This window comes from Triticum dicoccoides, chromosome 4A (assembly GCF_002162155.2).
Source record: "Triticum dicoccoides isolate Atlit2015 ecotype Zavitan chromosome 4A, WEW_v2.0, whole genome shotgun sequence".
Taxonomy (NCBI): Eukaryota; Viridiplantae; Streptophyta; class Magnoliopsida; order Poales; family Poaceae; genus Triticum; species Triticum dicoccoides.
In genome coordinates this window covers 154,696,166-154,706,664 of record NC_041386.1, presented here as the reverse complement: position 1 = coordinate 154,706,664, position 10,499 = coordinate 154,696,166, and the positions used below count along the sequence as shown (strand labels likewise).

The following is a 10,499-nucleotide window of genomic DNA, read 5'->3' as shown; positions in this document are numbered from 1 at the left end:
TAAGATTGAGTATAGTCTGACACTCTGCAGTGCCATGTCAAGCATTTCAAGCACCAGCTGTTCTATCTGTCTGCTATTCTGATATCTCCTCTAAAAAAATCCAGGTTTGAAACTGTTGACATGACATTGAGGTTGCTTGTACCTATCATTGTGCTACAGAACCACAATAGGTACAATATTCTTCAAGCTGGCCACAACAACAGTATAGATGTTAAAGCTATTGAAAGAGAGGTTAGTTGACTTTCTTGCATGAATTATGAATTTATCTTTAGGTGGCTGAAGCCACAGTATTCTGTAGTCAACTCACTAGTTTGTGTTTTGTGTTCATGTACTAGTCAACTAATATGTAGGAGCAGCATTCCGACTGCATATTATTATATTGGGCAAAAACATATGTTTGTCATTTACATGAAATAGCATTGCAAATCTCAAGAGTGCCAAAAACATTAGCAAATGCAATTTTGCATCTGGAAGAATGACCATGCTAAAAGTAAGATACAAAGTTATGGTTACTCCATTGTACCTTGTTTCATTTGTTGGGAGAAATTGTCCACTTCTAGAAATAGAATAAGGCAAAAATAAAACGCTAAATATATACAATTACAGTGATGCCAGGGGTATTATGGTCCTTTCCTATTGGTCTAGGGCCTGGATGTTTCCTTGAGTCCTTGTAATATATTTTAAACAGTACATTGAGGTGCGAGCAAAGCTTTCTCAATCAGTATTAGTTCCAGCGTTGTTGACTGTTAGCTATCATTTCACAATCTGTAGTGCCAATGGGATTTCATTCGAAAAGTCCTTTTGCAGTAATTGTATTGATATAATTGCCTGTGGCAAATCCATGTGAATAGTTTTTTTTTACCTAGATCCTGGTAGAAGAAAAGGAAATTGCAAGTATGAAGTGAAGATCTGTCTTGTCACATTGTCCAATTTAGGAAGCTCAAGATCATCATGATTCATTATTGGTTGAAAATGAATAGTAGTACAATCAATATGAAGTACACATGGTTATTGATCAGCGATTTACTAGCCTGGCTGATTTATTAGTGAAAAAAGTATGCTGTGCCTGTTTTGTGCAGTATGAAGTACACATGGTTATTGATCAGCGATCTACGGGGCATATATAAGTCTATACTTTTTAACCTCGTGACCTGAATTGTTAGTACCACCATGCATACTCTTTCAGGTAAAGAAGATCGTCCATGCTGGGCAGGAGGTTATAGTAATTTCTGGTTCGCATGCACTGCATGAGCATGAAAAGTTAGCTGTTGCGGTCTCCAAAGCAATGCGTAGTCATTCTCTTCATGAAACAAAGAGTGATGGTCGATTTCACGTCCGTACCAAAACATACTTGGATGGAGCAATACTCAAAGAGGTATGTTAGATCTTAGCTTCATTCAAATGCATTATGTTGTAATTGCAAGGATATTATTTCCGTTATGGTAGCTTAATAGACCTACTCACCTACAGATCTTGGATGTATGCTTCTTGGGTTGAAGAGGCACTTCTGGAAAAATTAACATAACATCTTCATCTAATTATATAGCATAAAATATATTTATCCATTTTCCACCTTTAGTAAATATAGGTGCATGAGAGCTTGTCACATGGAGAACTATACGGTAAATTTCCCTGGCCTGTTAGCCATGTCTTCCTAATACCGTAAGGATAAAAAAAGACAACTGTATAATTTGTAATATTCATGGATCTTCTGCTTGTGCTGGGAGAAGGCCGAATCAAGTGAAAATTATAGACATTTTTGGCACCAGGTGTATAAGACCATACTGAACGTGTCCCATAGCTTTTATTTTTTTTCGAGAAAACGCAAAGTGATTTTTGCGTTTCATTGCATTGAAAAGGTGAGAGAGAGTACATGCCTCCTAGGAGGTTATATTTACAGAGTCCTATCGCCTCCGTTCAGTGGACATCCCAGGAGGCGGGCAAGACTACTCGCAGCCCCTGTGCCCCAGCTTTTGCCCTACATTTGGCCTTGTCTTTAATCCTATCAACTAGCGCATCTATCGAGGGTCTTGCATTGTCGAAGACGCATTCGTTCCTCTGTTTCCAGATCATCCAGGGGACGAGTCCCATAGCTTTTATGAAATGGTGAAACCTGAAGCACTACAAAGCAGACTAATGAGAGGGAAGAATATATAGATGGATCCAGAATGCTTATTTCTTACATTTCAACTGCAATATTCTGAGGTGGTTATACCTACTGGTACAGGAAATGGAACGTTCTGCCGATGTGCTGTCGGCTGGTTTATTGGAAGTCTCGGATCCTTCCCTCTCAAGTAGATTCTTCCTGAAGCAGGTGTGTAATATTTGCTGTATGAAATACACTGGAATTTTACGTCAATTTCATGAATCACAATACCTGTTTTTTATTACGGGTGTTATCTATGAGAAACAATTTTTGTCAACAACAGCATTGGATGGATGAGCAAGATAATGTACAAGATTCTATCAAGCACAAGCCTATTTGGGAATCTTACATGCCCAGAAATAAGAAAGAAAAACGAGGAGCTGGAAAAAAGAAACATGGAGCCATGTACAGAACTTATGGAACCAGAGTGATTCCAGTGTAAGCTACTACACACAAAGAGAGCAAGTATAATATTTCAAACTCATATTGTGCTCCTGCAAATAAAAAAAGGATAAAACTGCAACTGATAAATTAAGAACAATAAGAAGACAAGGGTCACTGTTCACATGGATTTTCTCCTACCGTTTTATTGTAAAATTTGGAAGTTATCAAATTATGCACTCAACAAATGTAAAGTATAATTTGTGCATAGAAGTAGAACTATTCACAAGATATTTTAAGAACTAAGGTCCTAAGAATGCATTGTTGAGGCAGAAGGTGCACTGCTACTTTTGCTGATTTGTTTCTCAACAGCTTTGTATTATCATTGGCTGATTTTGATGCTGAACTTATGATGGAAGAGGAAAGCCTTGTTTGGACAAGTAAAGATGTTGTCATTGTATTGGAGCATAACAATAAAATGATTCCTCTAAGGTATGTTAAACTTTTCTGTAAAGAAAAAAATGTTCTACTGATTCCTGCACAGCATGAGTTCAAGTTGCTGCTATTTTAAGCCTCCCTTATGTTGCAGCTACGTGTCAGAAACAAGTAGGCAGTTTGCGTATCCATCTCTAGCACAGCGTCACATCTTGGCTGGTTTGGCTTCCGCAGTTGGAGGTCTGAGTGGACCGTATGAACGGGCATCGCGTATTCATGAAAGACCAATTGTGAACTGGCTATGGTCTGCTGGATGTCATCCTTTTGGACCATTCTCAAACTCCTCTCAGATCAGTCAAATCCTTCAGGACGTTGCACTGGTAATGTTAACCAACAATACCTTTTTTATTTCCCTTAAATAATGTACAATGAGAGGAGCAGGGGAGGGAGATAAATGCTCATATGTAATAGTGAGGCTCTGTCAGAATACTTGTTCATGCTTTCTATGGTCTGTACATTGCACTGGAACAGAAACTGTGAAACCTCGAGCTCAGGCCTGCTATACACCCATTGCTTCTTCCCCTCCATGGGCCAGTTTCTGATAATTATTCCACGTGTGTTGGGAGCATGCTAGGTTCGGTATTTATTTTCTCTGCTGTTCCGTTGCCATTTATGTCCACAAAAGCTGGGTATATGCGTAAATCATTATCACGATTCTGTAATCACCATCACCAGGTTTCCATTTTAACCAATATAAATTCTGGTTCAAACACGGGTTTCTCGACCTGTGTCAACATACATGCGTAGCATAGACATCAAAATGCATTGGTAGTGCAATTATTGATAGTAAAATGCGTCTTACCGGCTTTTGCAACCCATTTAAACTGGCATGTACAACTTTACGGTCAGCTGTTGTCATATTCATTTGTGACAATTTTTGTTTTTTAATGTGCAGAGAACTACAATCTATGCCCGGGTTGATGCAGCTCTTCGCAAAATAAGGGACACATCAGAGGTCCTTTGACATTCAATTGAACATCTCATCATTTGGTTATTTTCTTGACGTGCACGACAAACTAAAACTGTGGTTTGATGTTTGTTGCAGTCCGTTCAATCATTTGCGTCAGATCATCTTAAGACGCCATTAGGAGAACCTGTCAAAGGTAATAAAAACAAGTCTAGCACTGAGTTATGGGTAGAGAAATTCTATAAGAAGGTGACCACAATGCCGGAGCCTTTCCCCCATGGCCTTGTTGAACGTTTAGAAGAGTACCTGGATGTAAGTACATGTTTCATACACTGCATCAGTCTACTTCAGTGTGGAAGTTCTGCCTGGACCTGATTTGCTTTTCTGTTTGCACCATTTCAGAGGCTTGAGGAACAACTTGTGGATCTATCTTCATTGCTGTATGACCACCGTCTGGTTGATGCTTCTCAAAACAGTTCCGACATCCTTCAGAGCACTATATTTACAGAACAGTATGTTAACTTTATCTGCATGTCGCCAGTCCCCAACTAGCTATTCTGCCTTTACTCCTTGTACCGTTAAACCTTGTATAGAAAAGAACATTTAATCGTTTTTTGGTGATTTATTTGCTCCATATTTACCCTTTCTTTGGAATCATTCTTACAATTTTTTGGTTGGGCAGGTATGTAGAACGTGTTCTTTCTGCGGAGAGAGACAAGATGAAGTGCTGCAGCATTGAATATAGTCACCCGAAACAGTCATCCCAGGCTTTTGTCTATGGAGGGATCCTTCTGGCTGGATTTCTTGTCTACTCATTGGTTATTTTCTTCTCTTCACCAGTTCGATAACTCGTACAACCACTGGATGAAGGCGGTTAAGGATTTTCTCTATGATGACAAGATGGGTATGTCAAGGACGACGTCTGGATGAAGCCATGAACTAACGTTGTGTGGTAGACTATTAGTTAGGGCTTGTGTTTTCAAAAAGAAAAGAAAAAAATATATATTAGGGGCTATGTCGGATTGTAGCACAATTTTGTCCATGAGATTGTTATTTTTCAGCACCTGAGCCGTAGGAATCTCCATGGCATGTACTACCTCCGTATCAAAATAGAATACATTTTTGTAGGCTAAACTAGCATTCAACAACGTTTTACTTTTTGCTACGGAGGTAATATCCGATTATCAGCTCACTCGTCAGCGCGCAACGATTTTGATCATCCCCCCTCTTGCAACTTGCTACCGCATAGTATATATAGAGATACTGTACAAGACAATATCACAACCGCCTTTCATGGTGTGAGTAAACGCTTTCTCTTCTCTTTTATCAAAACATTGGACATTCACTCATGTCCATTTGAGTCCCCCTCTCCCCCTCTTTGTTTTTCTGTTTTTTTGGTGGAGAGAGTTTCCCGCCTATTGTGCTTAGAGCAACGTTCTTACATCTGCAACCTCCAAAGCGTTTTTGTTTTGGAGGATGCTCTATTCTCTTTGTTTTTGGAGGATACTCCTTTTTTTTAGGCTGTGGAGGTTGTGCGCAAAGCTGCAAACACATGGTCGCTATATATTATGGCTTAAGGGCAGAGTCTATATATAAATATGGCGATGGAGCGTTGGATGGCGGTTTTGCTAGCTCCAAAACGGTCGTATGGTGGTTTATCTGCTAGCGTTGCTCTTAGTTCGTTCCGTGGACTACAACTATCTTAGATCACAGTGAACCTTGGAGTGGAATATTTTGGTTGTTTTTTCTTATTGGGGAGTTGACACTGATCTACTGGCCCACCTGTCAATGGAATACCTTTCTTTTCTTCAAGGAAAAGAGAGCATTTTTGTGGGGTAAAAGAGTGCATTAATGATTACTCAGAAAAACCACATGAAACATGTGGTAAGCAATCCAAACAATTCAAAAAAAATGATTACTCAGAAACATGAACACAATCACTAGGGACACAAATTTACATCCTTATTTAACAAATCATTAGCTTGATATGCATAGTTAGAACTTCCTTTTTGTATTACTTTAATGACCATGTAATTTCTCTCTTTAAAAAAGGCTTAGATTCAGCCGGCTGATAACTCTTTGCGCGTCAATTGCCTCTATGGTCATCGGATTCGAGTTTGCGTCGATTGCCTCTGTGGCCATCGGATTCGAGTTTGCGTCGATTGCCTCTGTGGCCATCGGATTCGAGTTTGCGTCGATTGCCTCTGTGGCCATCGGATTTGAGTTTGATAGGACGGCCTCTGGCCGCAACAAGGCTCCCGTTGTAATATGCTAAGCGCCATAGGAGCCTTGTTGGTTGTTGCAAAGGATGACACACCTCAATAGAAAAAAAAGAAGGAAGAAAAAAATAGTTTAGCAGGGAGCGCACCAAGGCTCATGTTGTAAAGTGCCGAACATAACATGAGTGTTGTTGCAAAGGCATCAACACTAAAACGGACAAAAACCAACATGGAGCGCAATCGAGCTCATGTTGCAAAGCAGCAAGTGCAACATGAGCCTTTTTTTACAAAGGCTGGCACACCTCAGTAGCGAGATCAGAGGGTTGTCTCATGCTTCATCTAAAGGCTGCGGGCAAGATGATTTTTTTCCCGATTATGTAAGTTGTGTTCTTATTTAAAGAAGTGCAATGTCTATATTAGAGCAACTCACACAGTTCCCCTAAAAAACTTCATGTAAAAGTGCTTTTATAGGATGTCTGTAAATTCTAGGAGAAGTTTTCTGAGACCTAGTTTTGTCAGATCTCATAAACACTTCCCCTAAATCTCTTTTTATTTTATTTTTCATTAAACAAAACTAGATAATGGTCTAGGGCCCACTAGTCAGTGACATGCATGACGGCATTCCGGCAGGCTGGTGGGGCACATCTACGCGTCGGCTTTCCAGCGGCGTGGTGGCTTTCGCGATGGCGCACCGGCTTACCGGCGGCGCGGCGTGAAGTTTTAGGCGGTTACCTTGCTGCCAAAAGTTTATGGGAAGCAAAACTTCGCGTGTATCAAAGGAAAGTTGAGGTCAAGTTTACAAGATCCTGCAAATTTATTCCATGTTTACGGGATTTGTTGGCGACGTTTTTTGCCCAAACTTTTCCTAAAGGGTAGTTATTTTATGGATACGGGATCCGTAGGAGTTACTCTCAGCACTACAAAATCTTTAGTAGCATCTTACCTAATACTCCTAATATTAGTCACTGGATTAACAAAAATAAATGGCCTGTATTGATCAATTTAGAAGTGTCCTAAAAGAGCTTATTAATCACACCCATCCAGTGGAGTAATTGTCCGGTCATATCTTAACAAAGCAACATACCGCAATAGTGTAGTACTCTCTCCGTTCCTTTCTAAGATGCATTTGTTTTTTTTTATAAAATTCTATAATGTAAGGTGCATTTTATCTATTTTTTTTTAAATTCTGTTTTCAACCCTCTAGAAATAGGAAAGTATCTCTCTCACGATTGCATATATCTTTTCTTGGAGAGAAGAAAAAAAAGTGTCTCTCTTCTGATTGCGTGTATCTTTTCATTTTCTAGACTAAATGATTTACTTGCCACTAATCAATGATTTAGCTCATCCTAAATTATGCATAATTATGTGTCTTGATCACTATGCCGAAAATAATACACCTTGCGATGGAGGGAGTACATCTTTATATTTTGTGACAAGAGAGAGTAGAGTAACCATTGGAAAAAAAGAGAGTAGAACAGAAAAAAGGAAACGTATTGGCATGTAGAGCAGAAACAAAGTGGTGGAGATCGACTTAATAATAGTCGAGCAAAGAATCAGCTACGTGCGCACGATCGGTCATCGGCTCCACTGGCAGTGCTCTCGGATGTCTCGGAACAAGCAGGCGAGCAGGTGGCGGTCGTAGTCCATGGTCGTGTATTGCACCACGTGGCTGAAGTACCTGACGGCCTCGTCGTGGGTGAGCATGCAGTGCATGACGCCACACCGCCGGAGCACCTCCACGTCCCTCGTCGTGTTCACCAGGGACCCCACCAGCGCCACGAACCCCGTCACCAGGTTGCCCCCGTCCAGCTGCCTGGCGGCGCGGCCGCCGCCCTGCTCGAACGCCACCAGGTTGGCCAGCAGCACCTTGGCGGCCTCGTCCACCACGAACGCCGGCATGTGCAGCACGCCGTACCGGAAGCTCACGTCGAACATGTCGCGCGGGGTCGCCTTCCTCTTGAACGTCACGCCGGCCTCCTCCATCTTGGCCGCCTGCGGGACCATCGACGTCAGCCGGCCCATCACGGCGCCGTCGCTGGAGCGCGGGGACGGGACCGGCGACTGCTTCCACACGGCCAGCGACGAGGCGCCGTTGGCGTCGGCCTTGCCGTTGCTGCGCCCCTTGGCGTCGCTGGCGTCCGCGGACGCGCTGCGGACGTTGCACTCGTAGTGCAGGTGCAGGAGGTGGTGTATCGTCTTGCCGCTCCGCGGCCGGATGGCGCGGCTCGACGGCAGGTCGCCGGCCAGGGCCTTGCAGAAGATGTCGAGGAGCCCCTCGCTGTCGGGCCTGCCGTCCTCGCCGGGGAAGGCGATGGCGTGCAGCTTCTCGACGACGAAGAAGGGGATCTGGTTCTCGAGCAGGAGGACGTCGTGGTACATGTGCTGCCACGCCCACTTGGCGCCCCCGGGCGCGGCGAGCTGGCCCTCGCCCTTCCGCAGGAAGAACTCGAGCAGGAAGCAGCCGTCGAGCACCAGCATCTCCGCGAAGTCGTCGGCTCCCACGGCGTCGAACCCCTCCGCGTAGCACCGCCGCGCGTCGGCCTCGAGCGCGCTCGCGCAGCGCAAGTAGGCGCCCAGCCCCTTCCCGTTTGCCCGCGACAGGAAGTCGCGCAGGAGGCGCCACTTGTGCTGCTGCGCGGCGGCGAGCCCGGCGCGGCCGTGGTAGTAGGGCCCCACGGACACGACCTTGGGCTCGTACAGGTCGGGGTGGCGCTCGCGCACGGCCGCGGGGAGGCGGAAGATGGTGCAGGGGTCCTCGGCCTCCGCGTGCACCTCGTCCACGCGCCGCTGCATGGCCTCCACGCGCGCGTCGCGGAAGAAGCGGCTCTTCTGGGTCGCGTTCTCGTCGTCCTCCATGGCCATGGATCGAGCGAACGCGCGCACTTGGGGAGGACACAACACACTGCGCGGCGAGGCGCCGGCAAGGGGCTTTAAAGAGGGAAGCGCGCGTCGAAATTGAACGCCGCGGCCACGATCCGAGGATGGGACGCGCTTCGCCAACAAAAATGATGGGGCGTCGCGGGAGCTGTACCTCACCTCACCTGGATCGTTGCGTCGTGTATGTTAGTAGCTTTTTCTTATCGCCGTGTCTAAAACTTCCATGTACCCACGCAGCGTACTTTGACGAAATGTGCTTGGAAAAGTTGCATCTCTCCACTCCTAGTCTACGCTACTCTCGCGCAGACTTTGATTCGGCAGGGCAAAATGAAAGTACTACCCAATTTTCGCATATTCGGGATCTCAAAAATCAAAATGGAGGAAAGGAGGACAAAAAATAATTACTGATGCTTTACAGCCACACACACACCGGGAAAGCTTATTTTTAGCCGGTCGCCATCGCTGATAAATTAGAATACGAGCTTACGCAGCTTCGGCGTGTTTATGGCGGTACGGCAGTGATGATTGTGATGTCAATTTAACTTTGGCCAGTGGTTCTTATATTTCATGTTTAGCATACACCTGGACTCTACAGGATTGGGACGTACAAAATCAGTTTATGAAATCGGTGACGGATGACAAAAATGACCGGTTCGAGTTCAGGCCTTCAAGCGTGGACGGGGTCATAGGCGTGGCAAACAAGAACGGTAAGAAAAAAGTTTTTTTTTTTTGCGAATGAAAGAAAAAAAAACTTTTTTACTTGGCCGCGGAGATGAAGTCGACGTCGTAAGCACTAAGCAGCCTGGCATTGCCATGCATATTTTCCAATGGTGATTACAGTACATTGGTTGTGACGGCTGACGTACAGGCACGACGGGGTCGCACGTCAAGGAGTGCCGTTTGGTAGATCATGCTCCGCACCTTGGAGTATGCCACAAGCTCACATCGCATACCGCACACGCACGACCCCATGTACAATGCCGCCAGTGACATGTTTTCGCGATCACGCGCGTCAACTTGTCAGCGCGAGCATAGTGTGAATGGGCGGATGCAGGAATCTAGGATGCCCGATGTTTGACGTGAACTCGTACCGAGCAATGTCAAAATATTTATGCATGCCATTGCCATTGTAGAGAGAGAAAAGAAGGAAAAAAGGAAAAAGGAAAAGTGTCGAGTATATTAGCAACTTTTGATTAATTTAATCCATAAATAGTCATGAACATGATTTTGACAGAACTAATGACATGCTGATTATGATCTAGATAGCACGTGCTATGCATATAGTAGAAACATTTTTTTTGATAAACATACGCACATAGTGCTAAGACAGAAATAAACTGTTAAAACTCTCCTTTTGTGTGTTTCCGCAAGTTTTCTTCCCTAACCCTAGATGGATAGGGCAAACTCTCCCCTACGAAAACTTCGCTGGCAAACCCGTGGATTCGCCTCCTTTCTACCTGCCACTTTGGTGGCC

The 10,499-nt window shown here is 44.3% G+C and overlaps 2 protein-coding genes across 2 annotated transcripts in view; one reads left to right on the top strand and one right to left on the bottom strand.

The window, feature by feature from the left end:
- Window positions 1-5,148, top strand: part of LOC119285497 — a 12,379-nt gene extending 7,231 nt beyond the window's left edge. Inside the window, exons 7-16 of the mRNA XM_037564786.1 lie at window positions 105-231; window positions 1,187-1,375; window positions 2,228-2,314; window positions 2,430-2,584; window positions 2,900-3,019; window positions 3,117-3,342; window positions 3,918-3,977; window positions 4,068-4,241; window positions 4,332-4,441; window positions 4,612-5,148. Of these exons, the coding sequence (XP_037420683.1) occupies window positions 105-231; window positions 1,187-1,375; window positions 2,228-2,314; window positions 2,430-2,584; window positions 2,900-3,019; window positions 3,117-3,342; window positions 3,918-3,977; window positions 4,068-4,241; window positions 4,332-4,441; window positions 4,612-4,777 (1,414 nt within the window). The 3' untranslated portion in view covers window positions 4,778-5,148. The remainder of the gene's footprint in view (window positions 1-104; window positions 232-1,186; window positions 1,376-2,227; window positions 2,315-2,429; window positions 2,585-2,899; window positions 3,020-3,116; window positions 3,343-3,917; window positions 3,978-4,067; window positions 4,242-4,331; window positions 4,442-4,611) is intronic.
- A 2,390-nt stretch (window positions 5,149-7,538) lies between these two features.
- LOC119288800 (UPF0481 protein At3g47200-like) lies at window positions 7,539-9,124 on the bottom strand. Its single transcript, XM_037568337.1, has one exon. It carries the CDS (start codon window positions 9,008-9,010, stop codon window positions 7,724-7,726), a length of 1,287 nt encoding a protein of 428 aa, XP_037424234.1. The 5' UTR covers window positions 9,011-9,124; the 3' UTR covers window positions 7,539-7,723.
- Between the last annotated feature and the right edge of the window lie 1,375 nt (window positions 9,125-10,499).